A 17,442-nucleotide genomic window follows, 5' to 3' on the forward strand; every position below is an offset into this window, starting at 1 on the left:
TTTTCTTGATATTCTTCCCTAATTATTTGATAATTTCCTCCTGATTCTCTTTCTGTCTTTTTTTTGTACAGCTTATATTCAGGCCATTTTCCTGGCACCTTTTATGTTGTTTATGTTTTTGAAAGAAATCAAACCAATTTATTCAGGTTTCAAAGGTTTAAATGCTTATGAAAGGTGTCTGAACATGACACAAGAAAACTGAATTTTATCCAGGTTTCATAGGGTTAACTTAAAACTGTAAAAAAAAAAATAAAAAAAAAAAAAAAAGGTGTTGGGTTTAAATTTTTGTTCCGTATATATTTGTGTGTGTTTGTGAGTTACATCATGGACGCAAAATATGAACTAAAACAAAGGTTTTATTCGACACACAGTCTGTTAACATTACAACTGATATTGTTCTTTGGACGTGTGTATTTACAAAATTAATTAGATTACAACAGCAAGCTTGTGTCTTTCAGGGTTCCTAGGGGCCCACTGGTAGCTGCTATGCCTAATTGGGGGTCCAGCCTTGATTTTTTACAAAAAGTAATTCCTTCCCTTTAAAATTCTCTAAAGAGGAGACTGATCTATAGAGCATATAGACCTTCACTACATACAGTATCATTGATCATATTCAAACTTTTAGGAAAAATCACATCATCCTCCTCATTCACGACCGACCTGAGTGCTTCAAATGTACACAGAAGAGTCAGCAGTCAAATATTCGTCATCCTTCACACATGACATCATCTGGTCCAGGAGAGCTAGAAAAGCTTCACATGGAATCCACGTGCTTTGTGTCTCCTAGTGATGATGTCAGAGCTCGTCATGGCGCAGTGGCATCTGACTGGGCTGCACGAACACGCCCTCCATGGAGCGCCACCAGTTGTGCTGGTTGGGGGAGCTCATGCCATGCACCTCCCTCTGGCCGCGGATGGGGGGTCCATACTGCTCGCCAGTCACGCTCAGGAAGACGTCGGTGCCCACGTGTTTGAAGCGCACGGCCTCGTCGCGCTCCCAGTGGACGCCGTCGCACTGCACCATCCACACGTCCAAGTCGTCACCTTCGCCGTTCTCTCCAAAGGCGCTGACCTCCTGTAGGCGGTGACAATAAACCCAGATCAACAATAAACGTACCAACAAAAAAATGTGTGTATCCGAAGCCTGATGCATCTCCCTCTGTGTCAGTTTTGTCTAAAAACACACACAAAAACACACATACAACATATGTACAACGTCTAACAGTAGGCATGGGTACCACGGGCTGACCTGGTTATTAGACAGCGGTGAGCTGAAGTGGTGTGTGTGGAGGTTTCGACCCGTCTTCATGTGTGTGATGCGGATGGCCTGACCACACTTGATGGCCGCCCCACGCTGACAAGGACGGTTGGGCTTCCCACGAATCTGCCAATAACTGTTGGCATCATCTGCATTCTCCACTCCAGTTACAGACTGCTGTCCACTGCCTACACACACACACGCACACGCACACACACACACACACACACACACACACACACACACACACACACACACATATGGCATAAGTGACAGGTCCCACTGATCTCTTTTACATGTCAGACAGAAGGATTCCTAACCATAGCAGGTTCAGTTTCAGTTGAAAGTGATTTTGGTGTTTGGGTTAGTTTGATTTCACCAAATTCAGACATTTTTACAAACTAGCTGATCAAGGGGGCTTCAGTGGCTGAGTGGATAAAGCAGGCACTGTGTGAATAAAGGCAGTGTCCTTGCCATAGCGGCCTCAGGTTCAATTCCCACTCAAGGCCCTTTACTGCATGTCATCCCACTCTCTTTCCCCCTGTCACACTATTAATCTGTCCTATCTAATAAAGGCAAAAAAAAATAGCTGATCAAGGTTAGCTGTAGACCAGCGGCTCCCATTTTCAGCAAGGTTAAATTATTATTTTTGTCAATAGAGTCTGGCTTTGTAGAGGGCATAGATACGTTTTATTTTCAGTTTGGTTTCCTGTCATAGGTCTGCCTGTTTGGAAAGTACAGAGCATCAACTGAATAAATTCATTGCATGAACTGTGGAAGTCAAGCCAAGTTAGTCAGGTTTTAAAATATTAAATGTGTGACAATTAATCAAACTACTTCGACCAACTGACTAACAGGAACCTAGTGATCAAGGGCTGTGTGGCAGTGACCGCTTCGCCCATTTGATGATCCAGCTTTATTGTAACACTGGAGTATTTCCTCCATTATTGCTGAATATAGAAATGTATATATAAGGGCATGTAAATGTTTTCTGACCAACAAAGCATGTGAAGATTCTTCCATAATTAGACAACAATTTTATTCTGCTAACAATGTCTTCAGAAGTATTAGAATGACATCTATGTAGCATGCAGTGCCACCCAAAGACTCTTGTGTCAGTCCTTGTTCAGTATTTGTATGCATGCAGGTGTCATGGATGTGGTGTCAAGTGTCATCTGCATTCAGACTCTTCCTGTATCACTTTCAGGCTCTCTGGATGAATAACTGCATGCTTCTCTTATCACCATCTTCACCACCAGTGGGCTTTACTTTGGAGAGTTTGACCGGAAGCCAGGTGGTTTAGGCTTCATTTTGGTGGCTTATTTAAAATAATAAAATTTAGAAAAAAAAACAATATAAAGAAAAACACAAAAATTAAAAATGTTTTTGATGCTCCAGAAAAAAAGGCTGTGGTAGCAGGCATATCGGCGAGCTGACACATTTTATTGTCTGGACTCAAATATTAACTGTTTGCTAAGCTGCCATCCATATGCTGCAATCGTGTGTAAAACATACTGCCAAACTACATTGACAAAAATGAGAATTTTATATCTTTCTGCTGAGCGGGCAAAAGCAAAACCCTCTAAGAGACTATTTAACATATTTTACAAATGATTGGCGCTTCTCATTGAATTCGGCGTGGGATTAAGTTTGCAAAGAATGACTATTTCGATTCAGTTCAAGATGTATAATTTGTTCACCTGTTCTCATGTTATTCCTACATATGAAGACAGCGGTGGGCGGCGGTCCTAAGTGGGCATCATATATACAAGCTGATATTTTACAAAAATAAAAGGCTGTTTGCTAAATCTTCTAAATGCCGAATCTAGCATAGAGTCAGATTCTAACAGGCCTAGCGTTTGTTGTGTATTTCAGTTTATGGATGTTTGCAGGTGAGTAAGGTAACTATAAATTGTCATTTTTTTGAATGAAATCTGGCACACCGTATTCTACCAACAATTCCGCACCTAGAAAGACGCATACAAAGCATATCTGTCGCCTCGGGTGTAAATGTGAATGTTTCTGGATGTGAGCTCAAATATATGAGCTATCAGAGTGGGTTTACCTGAGCCGTATTTGACATCATGGGAGTGCAGCCGGACGTTGTGTCTGGTGTTGAGCAGTTTGACCAGAGAGCCGCAGGTGACATAGTTGAGCTCCGACTCTCTCCCCTCACTGTTTGTCCACAGCAGTACAAACAGCAGAGATTTGACTAAAGCGTTTAAAGTGTGAATTACCTCCATCTTTGTGTCTCTGTTGTCTGACAGTGACGGCACGTTCAGTCACTTTCAAACGTTACTGCTGATGTTAACCAATCACAGCTTGACAAGTCCTAAAATACGGAAGTAAATGTCAACATGTGATTGGTTAAAGGGGGCTCTCTGAAAAAGCGTTGTTTCGGCCCCGGATGGGCGTGGTTTAGCAGGACTTACTAAGCAGTGCACTACCCTTTAATATCCTACATCAAATACATCCATGTAACACATCTGTGGTTTCCCCGATAGACTGTACATAAAGATTTGTTTACAGTCTGTGGTTTCCCCCTTGACCCCTTAAATCCATGGTTTCACTGGCTGTTTCCAGACTTCACCATAATACATCTATAGATTTCCCTGGCTGTATACAAACTTCACCATAATACATCTATGGTTTCCCTCGGTGGAGGGTGAGTTACGTTACTTTTAAGCAAATTTAATAGGTTGCTACTTTTAATTTTCACTTTACTTAACTTTTCACTTCACTTAATTACTTTTTGTTTTTCTTTTTATTTTATGTTACTGTCATAACATGTGTCCCATATCATGTGCCATTAAAATATTTAATAGTATAGAATTTAAGCAGCTAGCTAACATTATCTAACTGTTAAGCTAATTTTACACCAACAAGTTCTCTTTGGACACAAGTCTAAACACTCCATATGGAGCACTTGGTTATTGACTGTTTTTCAAAAAGTACACTATTTCCCTCAGAAATATATTGTAGTAAAGTAGCAGAAAATAGAAATACTCAATTAAGTACAAATACTTTAAATTCATACCAAGTACAGTGCTTGAGTAAATGTACTTTGTTACTTTCCACAGCTGCACTTAATAAAAGCTGTACAATAACCTGTGTGCACCTTTGTCTGAGTGCAGATGAAAAGTTCAGAATTATTTTGATTTGATGATAATGATGTCTTCTTCTGAAAATTTGGATCTACATATCAGATCTACATCACTAGGAAAATATTGTAGGCCTGATAGATGATCATTTCATAAGATATGTGGGAATAGTTAAAATTGCTTTTGCTTGTATAGCACTAGGCTATTTGTTGGTCACTTGCTTGGTGCAATGTTGTCATGTCACTCATAGAAGAAAAAGAAAAAGAAAAAACTCATAAAACTGTTTAAAAATAATAATAAATCTGGTAATAACTGCTCTGTGAAGCGGTTCAGAAACTTTCTGTCATGACCCAGTTTGAAAAGTCAGTTATTATTAGCAATTTTTTTGCATCAATCTCATAAGATAATCAGTTTGTTGTACTAAAAAAGTATAAAATGCAAGTCTTCCAAGGCACACTGTAGGATTTGTGTAAAAAAAATCAATACCTTTATTTCACATGGCAATTTCATATGAATTATATCTAAATCTTTATATACAGTCTGTGGTTGTGACGCACAGGTCTTCATCAGGGTCATTGTCTGCTGTGATTACAGACATTTTTGTAGATGGAAATGTAATGTATAAATATACGTTTATACTGCATATAAAGCAATAACACCAATTTAATTAAAGAATGTGTTTGTAAGAACGGGAGAATGGGAAGTCGGACGTGAGAAGAGACAGTGAACGCACCGTGAGGCAGGTCCGACTGGCCAGGTGAGTTTCACCGCGACTGGGATCTGAGATCAGTTCTCTTTTGCGATAATTGACCTCGGCTATCAGGTAGTTCACAGTGAGATCTGACCTGAGATCAGTGTGAGAGTGGAGGACAAAGGGAGGCTGACACACAGGATGTTGTTACCTGCTTCACAGAAAGAATAAGACGGAGAATTACCAACAGGTAAGTTAGCCTCTAAATGGCGATTTTTGTTTCATTTTCGCTTTTCATGACAGAAAAATTCGTTGTAACGTGTTAAACAGACGAACGACGTGGTTTGTCTTTGCTAACATTGAATGTGCAGACTAAATGTCGTTGTTAATGAACTCAAATATAACACATCAGACCACCGACCAGATATGAGCTAGTCCCAGGCACCTGTAGCATATGCTAACAGTCTGATTATCATTAGGCTAATTACTAAAAGCTTTGGTTTGCGAGCTTATATTCTACTTGTGGGTCCTTTAAGTCTCATTGTGGGAAAGACTCCTGATCACTTCAGCTAAGAGTCATTTCTCCTTATTAGATTGTTTCATTTTGAAGGATTTTTAGGCCTAAAGGGGCTAAATATGTGTATTTAAATAGTACATTTAAAAATAGAATTGAAAGTAAAAAAAATAAAATAATAAAATAATTTTGTTGAGCAAAAATCTATTTTTAACCCTAATATCCTACTTGTGGCTCCTCAAAGCCTCATAGTAGGCTAGGCATGACTCCTCATCAGTTCAACTAGACAGTAATTTGTCCTGCTCAGATTGTTCCATTTTTTTTATTTATTTATTTATTTATTTTGCCTAAAAGAGCTAACTAAATACCACATATAATATTATAGTAAAATAAAACTTAAAAAACAAAACAAACAGTCAAACAAAAACAACAGAGAGAAATGCTAAAATAAGTTGTTTTTTTTTTTTACAAAAATATATTTTTATTTTATCCTAATATCCTTTTTGCTGCTCCTTAAAGGCAGGTTGGCACAACTCATCAGTTCAACTAAAGAGTAATTTTTTCAATGTCACATTGTTTCATTTTTCATGATTTTTTGGACCCGAAAGGGCTAGCTAAATATTTTATATAATATTTAGTTAGTAAAATTAAAATAAAAGTAAAAAACAAAGCAAAACAAACAAATAAAAACAACAGAAAGACACAAAACTGGAATTTTTAAAAATAAAATTATATTTTTATCACAATGTCCTACTTGGGGCTCCTCAAAGCCTCATTGTAGAAAAAAAAAGAGTCATTTTTCCTGCTCAGATTGTTTCACTTTTAATGTTTTTAGATCTAAAGGAGCTTGATACGTAGTATTTAAATTGTAAAATTAAAAGTCAAAAAATCAAAAGAAAAAAAAATCAGAAAAAAATACAAGAATTTTGTTTAACAGAAATATATTTTTTTTTGAATTCTTATCACTGTATTATTGTGATTTAGATTTATTGTGGGAAGCACTGAACTAACCTCCAGACTAATCCTCACCCTCTTTCCATATGGTCCTCCATGTTAACCTACAGCATACAAGATGTTTTAAAATGTGGTTTGATTAACCAAAACAGCTATCTTTTTCAGGAGACAGGGGCCCTTAAAGTTGACCTCCCACTCCACCTATTGTCTTTAAAAATGAAAATATAAGTGTGATTATCTGATCAAACGATAGCGAACAAACAAGGTTATCTATAATGTCAGTGCTTTTGGTCCAAAATAAATTAATCAAATAAGTTGATTTTTGTCCTTAAATCATAATTTGTGAGGGAAAATGTAAACTCAGAGTGTTTTTAAATTTTTACTATGTTATAATGTAGATATGTCTTTTTCTACTAAGTCTCTGTTGTCTTCCCACTGTTAAATTGTTGCCTATAAGAGTAAAAAATGAGTACATGACACAGTTTCTCAAAGTCAAACCGTCACACACCCAGCCTACAGTACACTGTCAAACATTTAAGGTTTACTTTGCAGCAGCAGACAGTGTGAATGTGTCATTGTGGCTGACAGACACACAACCTCAGGAAGAGCGGTAGAGGATGGTGAGGGATCCCTCTTCCAGGACAGACAGATGTGCAATAGATGTCGTAAATAACAAATGAAATATAATCATGGCAAAAAAGGAAAGAGAAAGAGAGAGGGGGAGAGAGGCTCGGCAATAATAGAAACAGTGAGATCTCAGCAGTGACAATGGCAGAAATGTCATCATAACTAATAGAGATTATGTCCAAAGCTCTGAAAAATAAGCTGAACTAAGCTGTAATTATCATCTAAACCCACTGTAGGTCCATCTGTTGACAGTCGAAGTTTTAATCAGCTGTGTTTCTCTCTGCAGCGAGCATAGAGTCCAGGTCCAGATGTCTTCAGGAGTTGGTTCTGCCGCCAGGTTCGACCGGGTGCGGGAGGTCCCACACTATGATCAGGTCCCTTTGGGCTCCTCCTGGCGTGACTCTGATTTTCCTCCTCCCCCGTCGTCCTTACATGGGACACTGCCTGCCCTGAGCTTAGACCCCCTTCCCCCTCCCCCTCTGCCTGAACAGCCAGCTGTCGGACCCGATTCCTATTACCCCCCCAGCGATGGCGAACCGATGGACCCAGACAGTGAGGTCATGGACATTAAGCCAGTCCACCGCTTCATCCCCGACTCTGTCAAGAACTTCTTCCGTGGCAGTAATCGCAGCAATAAGATCGATGAATGCCACACCACGGCAGGAGTCCCCTGCTCACCCCCCCACTCTGCCCCTCCGTCTCCGTCTCTTCCAGGGTCCTATCGGGACCCGTACGGTGGCTCCGGGGGCAGCTACACCTCTCAGAAGGAGCGAGACGGGCTGCTGTTGGGCGCAGAGGCACTTGACTCGGCATCTGCAGTGCCCACCACTCTCTCAGCTCTGACCTACCATGAGCGGGTGGAGGAGTACCACCAGCGCTACGCCTACATGAAGTCCTGGGCCGGCCTGCTGAGGATCCTGGGCTGCGTTCAGCTGCTGCTGGGCGGTGCTGTGTTTGCCTGCGTCTGCGCTTACGTTCATAAGGACAACGAGTGGTTCAACATGTATGGATACTCCCAGCCGCAGCTGTTCGGGGGGCTCGGTGGAGGTGCTGGTGCGTATGGATATGGGGGCGGGTACTACACGGGCCCCAAGACGCCTTTTATCCTGGTGGTGGCAGGCCTTGCGTGGATTGTGACTGTTATTCTCGTAGTTATTGGGATGACTTTATACTACAGAGCCATCCTTCTAGACTCGTCCTGGTGGCCCCTCACAGAGTGCTCCATCAACCTGGTCCTGGCTGTGCTCTATTTAGCAGCAGGCATAGTGTACGTGAGGGACACCACTCGAGGAGGGCTGTGCAACATGCCCGTCTTCAATAACGGGATAAACGGGGCGTTTTGTCGGACCGAGGCCGGCCAGACTGCGGCCATCGTCTTCCTCTTCATCAACATGGTGCTCTACTTCATCAGCGCAGGAGTGTGTCTGAAGCTGTGGAGGCACGAAGCAGCCAGGATGAGGAAGGAGGGGCTGGCACAAGAGGTCTGGAGCACACATGCATGCACGTACATGCACACGCACACATTCACACATACACTTGTATTTATATTCTTCTTCTTTTTGTGAATCACTTTATTTTATTGTGAATTAGAAAAATATTTGGGGGGCAGATCTCAAAAACAGGGGAAGAGGGCAATGAGCAACTGAAAAAGAAATGACACAAAAAAGAAGGACACCATGCACCAAAATGCCTTTTTCTAACCCTGAAAGAGAGGTTTACCTGGAGCACAGACAGTCCAGCGTAACTGTCTCATCTGCAGTTTAGTTGAAATGTATTTTACTAAACAGAAAAAGGTGTTCACACACTCTCACTAGGAGAAAACCTTGAAACACTTAGTTTGCGCACATATAATGACTCACTCCCCATCTCTCCTCAGATGAAAACAATTGGATCATCAGTCCCTCTGTCCATAGTAAGTATCAAAGATTGCTTTTTTTGAATGTTCTTGCAGACACTAACTTCATGACGTGAACTCATGACTCTGCTTACCTCCTGCAGCTCGGTGCGGGCTCCAGGACCTCAGAGCAGACTCCTCCCCCCACCATCCAGCCAGACATCATGGACGCTGCTAACAGCTCCGAAGCTGCTCCTCTGAGGGCGATGGAGCCAGAGATCCTAAGAGGTCACATACCAGCAGGGCACATTCCCAAACCTGTCGTTATAGCAGACTATGTGGCGTGAGTATTGGCTTTTCTTTCTCATTAATATTTTATGGAACTTTTTCTGAAAATTTCACTTATGGTCATCAAATTAAATTTCGCGTGCACATATGTATATATAACAAAAACAATCAGTAAATATAATAATAATTATGATGATATTTATAATACTAATAAAATGCATTAAAAATGCATATGTAATTAAAGAAATAAACAAATAAAATAAAATAAGGTCAGTGTATCATCCATTTATTCAATTATTCACTTCCATCTGGAAAAAAACAAAAAAACGAGTGAGAATTCCATTTATTTTTCATCTGTATAAACCAAATATAGAAAAAAACTTTGTTTTCTCGTTATCTGCTTGAATCGAGGTGATATTGTCTTAAGGAACACCTGCTCGGACACTGACACACTTCTCACACTCAGATTTGGTTTGAATGTGGACAGCAGCCTGAGAAAATGTGTCGTCTCCTGTCCTGTTTCCACAGGAAGTATCCCAGCATCCACTCGGAGGAGGAGAGGGACCAGTACAAGGCTGTGTTCAATGACCAGTACGCAGAGTACAAGGAGCTGCACGCTGAGGTACAAGCCATGGCCAAGAAGTTTGAAGAGATGGACGAGCTGATGCATAACCTTCCCGCCCGACCCTCCAGCCAAATGGTACAAGAACCCTCACTCCTCTCCACACACATACGCATGCACCACGGCTGAAAAATGAAGCCCAAAGCAGAGGTGCCAAAAACTGCAGTTCTTCTAATGGCCACTTGAAGCTGGCTCCAAATCAGAGTCAATCCCCATAGATGCCCAAGTTAAAATGTCCAACTTTACAGCAGAAATAAACATATTTGCAGCGTGCGCCTGGTACAAAAGCAGTTTTGATCACTATAGCTAATTTCTCCCGTTCATAACAACTGTATGAGGGAGGAATTTTTATACAACTCACCAGTTTACATTTTCTGGCAGCTTTATGTTATGCACATTTAGGGGTGTGACCACTTTGGTTGACGGGTGGGTACAGTCCTTTTGCAAGTCACTACCACAACATTCACAGCCACAGCTGTTGCTATTATGTTTTTTTTTCAGTTCATAATAAAAATATTTTTTATTGGGTTTTTAATATATATAAACATACCGATACAAAAAACTATGTATAAAACAGTGCAATACACTCAATACACACCCTTAGGCCTACATGCACAAGATGCAGGATAAACAAATGTTGAAAATAAAACCAAAATAAAATTAAATTAAATTTAAGTAAGATTGCATTTTCATTTAAAGTGTAGAAGGTCTCCCAACATTTAATAGTCATGGCTGCCATGATTTTCTGAAACCTCTCAATTGCTTCATCAATAGTGTATCTAAATTCAATTTTGAGGTGCATCATTATTTCCTCCATCCAATGCTTATGTGAAGGTGGTGGATTCTTTTTTCCAACCGAGCAGAATAGAGTGCAAGGAGTGTGGAGAAGGCCACCGCTGAATCCTTTCACTTGATGAAAATAACTTGCAGTGTTTTGGTCATCTAAAAATATCTTTTTCAGCATTTGTTTGTACTAAAAGACCCTCTTTGGAGTTGGATGTTTAGTTTTTCTAACAAGTGCACATAGTTTTAATGCTTTAAAGCCTATTTTTTTTCACAAGCAAAAATTAGCATTATTATTATCACAGTTATCCATAGCTGTAAATGCATGGTGCTAATAGAGCCAGCAGCTAGCGTAAGGGTTAGCTCCACCCTCTCATGCAAATATAAAACTCGAGATAATGATGATGATGATGATGATAATGATAGCCAAATGTCAAACTCGAGACTTCAAAAAGGGAGTCAATAAACCAGTGGGTGATGTCACTGTGGCTACGTCCGTTATTTGACACAGTCTATGGCACACACACATATTTGAATACACACTGTGTAACTGTGTCCAGTAACACTGTAATCTTGTTTCAGGAGAAGGAGCGGATCAACAGCATATTGATGGAATATCAAAGGAAGAAAGCTGTAAGTATACATTATAAAATGTTGTTTATGATCCATCTACTGTCACTGACCGAAAGGCTGTTTCTGTGCCAGAGAGTTCAAGCTCTGGTTAACGTCTCAGAGGGATAAGTCAGTTTCTATAAACCTTTGATATCTCTTGATACACCTCCGCAACAAGAAAATCTGTTAACAAAAATATTCCCCCTCTGTCCTTCTAAGAAAAAAAAACTCTTTCCACTGATTTTAGGATCTCTGATGTTTATCAGGAGTAAATGTATATAAATCTGATCTCATAGAAAAAGTGCTCCTCCCATCTGTGGCTCATAATCATCAGAGTTTTTATTCAGTATCAAAGTAAAACAGCTGTCTATGCGGCGCAAATAAAAGTGCTTGAGGCCAAAGCAGCAGAACTTTTCATCACGCAGATGTGCCAATATCTGAACAAATACATACTATAAGCTAAAAGCAAGAGTTGTGGATTGTGAAAGACATCACAAAGGTGTTCTTTTGAGCTCATGATCCGATATGAAGGCCCGGCGCTTTGAAAATATTGTGCAACTTGATGGTTTAATGACGAGCTGGAGTTAGGGACCATCTCAAAAGAACATGTTAGTTTACAAAGAGAACTTTTCAAAATAAATAGCTTTCTTCTTTAAGGCTATTTTTTTTGCTTAAACCACTGAATTCAACAGGCTTATATTTGGGACAGGCGTCTTTATGTGACAGGCTTTTAATTCCCTTCACACAAAACTGTTGCTCAGCAAAGATGGGAATTCAGTCAAATTGTTCATGTAAATCTCTTTTTTGCATCTCTTGTGTTTACTGTGGCAGTAGTACAGTTTTCTTTGGGGCTCATGGTTCAGTAAAATGATTTAAATGATTGAATTGTAGAGAATCTTACCGAGCTAACACTGTGAGTATCAAGCCATAGTGACAAAAGTTTAAACATTTTTATTTGTGTTATCTAAGCAGCTATCTAAAAAGACTAACAGCCTGGTTTTAAACATCTAAAGAGCTTCTATAAAAAAAATGCACAGTATGATAACAGGGCCTCTAACTGAGATGGGCTTGTATTTGTCAAAATGCGTAGCCACGCCGGGCTAGTAAAAAGGACAGGGCAACTAATTGGGACAAGGTTTGTATTTTTTTACAAAATAAAAGTTTCACGGTATTTCAAATTATTTTGTTAAAAGCTTTCTTTTGCTTTTATCAGAGACTTCAGCCAACTTGTATTTAGTTTTACTTTTTGTTTTGAGTGAGCTGCTAAACTCATCTATTACAGATGGAATGGTGAGTATAATAGCAGTAAATTCAATCCAATACAAAGAACGTAGTCCAAATGATGTCCATCAACTTCTTCTGTAAATCTAAATACAGATTTGGATGCAGATATTCTTAATAAATGGCTACAGATAGTTGTCTGTTACAGTCTGAGTTGTATAAAGTAAAGTTTGGGCGCACACACAGCAGGCAGGATTTGTCAGGGATTCTATAGAGTTGGGGCAGGGAGCTAGCAGAGCATGAGAAGCAAAGGAAAATTATCTCAAGTTATTATTTTATTATAATGTCTACAGTTATTTATTTTTATCTTTTTTTTATTTATAATTTAAAGTTTACCACTGCAACATGTCTTTAGGTCATTATCATATCACATGTACAGTTATCTATGGTACTCTATTATTGCCATTCAATTTTTATAGCTATCTTTGAACTTTTTTATGTTTACTGTTATTATTTTTTTTTTTAATTTAATTATTTTTTTTTGTTGCACGTCATTGTTTTTATATCATTTTTGCTATTTATAGTTTTTTTTTTTTTTTATCATACTACTCTGCATGCCTTACCATTGCCAAAAGGCAAAACTTGCATTATTACTGACATGAGATGGACCAGAACGACTTTGTCCAACATTTTTACATTTGTGTAATAATACCAAGGTGTAAGGTGTTTCATAACTAATAATGAGCTTTGTTGTTCTTGCAAGTCATGATGACATGTACACTGTTGGATGATGTCATGATCACTTTGTCATTCTCTCAAGTTTTTAGAGTGACAGTAGAAGCTCATTTCTGTCCCAGTTGCATCAGTGAATCACACTTTGAGAATGTAACCGTGTCATCATCAGCCTACAGAAACCTTTGGTTGTTTATTATTATGAGAAGGAAAAGTAGAATTAATCACAGTTGAGATATTGCAATTTTTAAATTCATTTTATAGTACTAAATCAGTGGAATGTCCTTTTTGTAATTGGTACAAACAATGAGTCCTGTGTTTTTGACATCATACATACAGTTTGACCTATTGCACATACATTTTGTGTTTTTTATATGCTTTTATTTAATATGCTTATATTGCTTCTATATTTTTATCATATGTCTTATTCTGTTTAAATTTACTATTTTTATTCTTCCTTTATGTTAATTGTTCTGCACCAAAACAACAAGTCAAATTCCTTGTATATGTAAATGTACTTGGCAATGAAACCTGATACTGATTCTGATATATGAGGAAAAAATTAACGCCTGCACACGTACTCCATGCCACACAAGTTTATTCAAGACAACATTTCCATCCTGCTTGGTCCTTCGTTAGGTCAAACACCTAAATTTATACATAATGCACACCAGTTCACTGCCAAGCTCTGTGGTGGCAGGTGTTGTTAACCAATTGAACCACTCAGGGTGGTAAAACAATTGACAATCAACAATTCAATAAACCGCAGAGAAAATACATAGAACAAATACATAGGAAAAGAAAAAAACAGTGATTTCTTAGTACAAAACATCAAATAACATTATATCAAGATTCTTTATATCAAAATACTCTATGTTAAAATCCATCATCAGTCTACATCACCTATGTTCAAAGTTGTATGAAATTAAGATTAAGACAAATTCCAATGAAGGAATAAAGGTCAAATTCCAGACTTTGACATGGCTCCTACATGGCTTTCTGTAATATAAATAAGTTTCCACTTTTACCTCAAATGTCCTTCCTTTCTGTTTTTTTTATGTTTGTCTGTTTTGAAAATATTCAAAGACGTTATCAAGTATTGTATTGTATGGCATTTTTTACTCTTGTGTAGTCTGTCGTAACCCACCAGTGAAATTTCTAGATAGACTTCCGCTAATGTATCCTTGACTTTATATGACTTTAAAACAATGCAAAACATGTCTTTGTAATTTACATCTGTTTTTCTTTCCAGGACCCAACGTATTTGGAAAAGAGGGAGAGGTGTGAGTACCTAAAGAACAAGCTCTCTCATATCAAACAGAAGATTCACGAGTACAACAAGCTCATGGAATAAAACAACAGCAACCAAACACTCTAAACAACTCGCCTGGAATTCATGTGGAGTCTGCAACTGTAGAAGAAAATGTGCTCAGAGAACAGAGGAGTGGGACCGAGGTGGGAACTGAACTGTTGTTGATCCCGTTGTTGATCATGTGGACCTGCCATCACTGTTGTTAGCAATGTCATCATGACAAGCAGAAAATACTTCTATCAGATTGAAACATCATCAGTGGGAATCGGTAGAAGTGTTCCTATAGATAACAGTAAGAGGGTGAGAGGGAAGCTTCATCAAAACCGTGGAGATCTGGAGTGGATCAGGTGTAACCTAATAAATGATAGGGTCTTTATTATATATATACGTCCACAGCAAGCCTTACCCACTCTTCATTCCCAGGTCATCATACACTGACCCTTTGTCATGGCCCTCTGGGTCTCATAATGACGCACAGGGCACCCTTTAATGAAAGGTTTTTTTAAAGGTTTTTGGGGCATTTAGCCTTTATTTGACAGGACAGAATGCAAGTGTGAAGGGGAATGACATGCAGCAAAAGGCCACGAACCAGAAGCAAACTCACGGCTGCTGCCAGCTGCAATGACATTACCTTTGTACATAGGGCGCCCACTCTATCCACTGAGCTACTGGATGCTCCCAAAACTACTTGGTTAAGTTTAGAAAAAGATCATGTTTGGATTAAAGTAAGTATGTTCGTTATGTAACTTGAGTGCACAATAACTATATATGGAAATTATGTAGCGTTATGTTATAACAAAGGTGACTTTTGGTTTCACATGGGACACTGGGTGAAAGTTTTATTTAGTTTGGGCAGTCCGCCTTCCCTACCTGTCACCAGGGCTGGGCGGTATGGCCTTGAAATAATCTCCTCAAAAGCTTCATAAATGCTGGACCTGACAACAAACTCATATGTCATGATATGACGAAATATGTAGATATTGTGATAATATTTCAGGGATGACTCTTTGTACTTGGAAATATTAACACAATGAGATTTTTGATTATTTTATTATAAATGTGGATTTAATGACTTAAGTGGTTAAATGCAAGTAGTAGAACAGATAGAACAGTCTGATGTCATTTTCTAAACTTATCACTTTACTAAACTGCAGCCTTTAAAATTAGGAAAAGACAACACTTGTTTCATATAATGGTATGACGATATCCAAAATCTCAGACAGTATGTGGTCTCATATCACGGTATGTTTTGTGTGTATTGCCTAGCCCTACCTGCCACCCGGCGCAGACTCTCTCGCTCTTTATACCACATCATTTGTTCTTAGTGTCGAGTATTGCTGAGGGTTTACACTGGAGTTAGCTGAAAAAACAGCTCATCTCATAAAGAAGCAAAAGGACGCCTATGGCATCTCCGTCTGATGCTGAGGGGCGTGACAAAGCGTTGACAACCCAGAGATGAGCACTGGCCGACGTGCCTTGATGCAGATCAAAATTTTTTAGGAACATTTTGGGAAATATACTTTGTTTTAATGTTTTACCTGGAGATAGTATCAGTGTCATCGCCTTGTCCAGTCTGTTATGTGTTTAGCCGAGCTTAGTTAGAACAAAATCAGGAAGCAATGGGAAACAGCTAGCCTAGCTTCATCAGTAGAGACATTTTTATACACCTCATTAGATGCTTGTGTTTATTGTCAGCTGCAATGAAATAATGATTTTTTTTCAGTTGACAATGAAAAACATTTTGTAAAATTTGTGGCTGTTTCTTGGGTCTCACAACTGGCTAGCAGGACAATAGTTTAATCAAATAACAAGATAATGCAAATAAGGCTCACTCAATATTAATGATGGCTGTATGATTAGAGTGCTAGCACTGCAGTAGATGGTATCAGAATAGGTCTATTGTGGTTAATTTAAGATGTTATTTTAGGATATAGTTTTTTGTGCTTCGTGTGTCAGACTATGGAGGTTTGCTGCCCACTCAGTGCTGCCGTTATTGTTTTATACATTGCATTTCTCCTGTCCTGTAGTCTTCTCTCATTCTGCAAAGTACAATGTGAACATTATGAAAAGCTTAAATATATAAACCGTCTCTTTTTTACTGAAATCACAATGTGGAATATCACATGTGGATGTTTTTAATTAGTTTTAGTAAGCCCTTTTGTAAACTTACCTATTTGTACATTGATGTCTAATTGTGTATATAATCATTTTGTATCATATTTAGAAAGTTCTACCACTTTATGCCAATGAAGCACCTTTTTATAAACATATAGTGTTTCTTTTTTGACTTTAAACATGAAGCTATTGCCATGTGTGACTTCTTTTACATCTACCCTTCACTGTTTCAGTCTAACAGCTGCTCCAGCTCAGGTAGTCCAGGGCAGTGGGAATAACTAAGAGGAGCCAGTGAAGTTAAACTGCTATAAAAACAGCACAATCAGAAAAAAATGTTATATTTTTATTATTTTCATTTTTATTGATTTATGGTCAGTCCCCTTTTTTTTTTTTTTTTTTTAAAAAAGATAGAAAAAAAGGAAAAAAGAAAATTAACTGTAAAAAGTGATTAAAATTATATTCATTTTGTATCTTTTTTTTCCTTTATTTTTTTTCCTTAGACATTTTCCCCTCCCTATTCAAGAGCTTTTCTAAATCTACTAATTTCTTGCAGTATATAGAACATTTCTTACCAATTTGGTTATTGCTTTTTTTCTTAGGTTTTTGAAAAAAATGTTATCAAGTTGTTCAGGGCTCAAAGGTTTAAATACTTGTGAAAAGTTGCTTAAAGCAGCAGAAAAATGACGTCACTCCAGATTTCAAAGGTTTTAAAAACTGGGGCCATAATTTTGTTTCTCCATCAAAATGTTGAGGCATTATGTTGTTAAATAGATCACAAT

General features: G+C 38.4%; 2 protein-coding genes across 2 annotated transcripts; one reads left to right on the forward strand and one right to left on the reverse strand.

Annotated features, from left to right (window-relative positions):
• Nucleotides 1-338: 338 nt before the first annotated feature.
• On the reverse strand, nt 339-3,568 carry sdf2l1 (stromal cell-derived factor 2-like 1). The gene is made up of 3 exons (XM_042488422.2): nt 3,323-3,568; nt 1,249-1,445; nt 339-1,074 (listed from the first exon to the last, which is right to left on the reverse strand). Exons 1-3 carry the CDS (start codon nt 3,498-3,500, stop codon nt 796-798), a joined length of 654 nt encoding a protein of 217 aa, XP_042344356.2. The 5' UTR covers nt 3,501-3,568; the 3' UTR covers nt 339-795.
• Nucleotides 3,569-5,080: 1,512 nt separating this feature from the next.
• On the forward strand, nt 5,081-16,816 carry marveld2b (MARVEL domain containing 2b). Its single transcript, XM_088077195.1, has 7 exons — nt 5,081-5,299; nt 7,431-8,625; nt 9,021-9,056; nt 9,143-9,321; nt 9,795-9,966; nt 11,254-11,304; nt 14,489-16,816. The coding sequence occupies exons 2-7, from the start codon at nt 7,453-7,455 to the stop codon at nt 14,588-14,590; spliced, it is 1,713 nt and encodes a 570-aa protein (XP_087933321.1). The 5' UTR covers nt 5,081-5,299; nt 7,431-7,452; the 3' UTR covers nt 14,591-16,816.
• Nucleotides 16,817-17,442: the final 626 nt, after the last annotated feature.

The sequence above is a fragment of the Plectropomus leopardus genome, chromosome 4 (assembly GCF_026936395.1).
Source record: "Plectropomus leopardus strain MGB_pleo_1.0 chromosome 4, ASM2693639v1, whole genome shotgun sequence".
NCBI lineage: Eukaryota > Metazoa > Chordata > Actinopteri > Perciformes > Serranidae > Plectropomus > Plectropomus leopardus.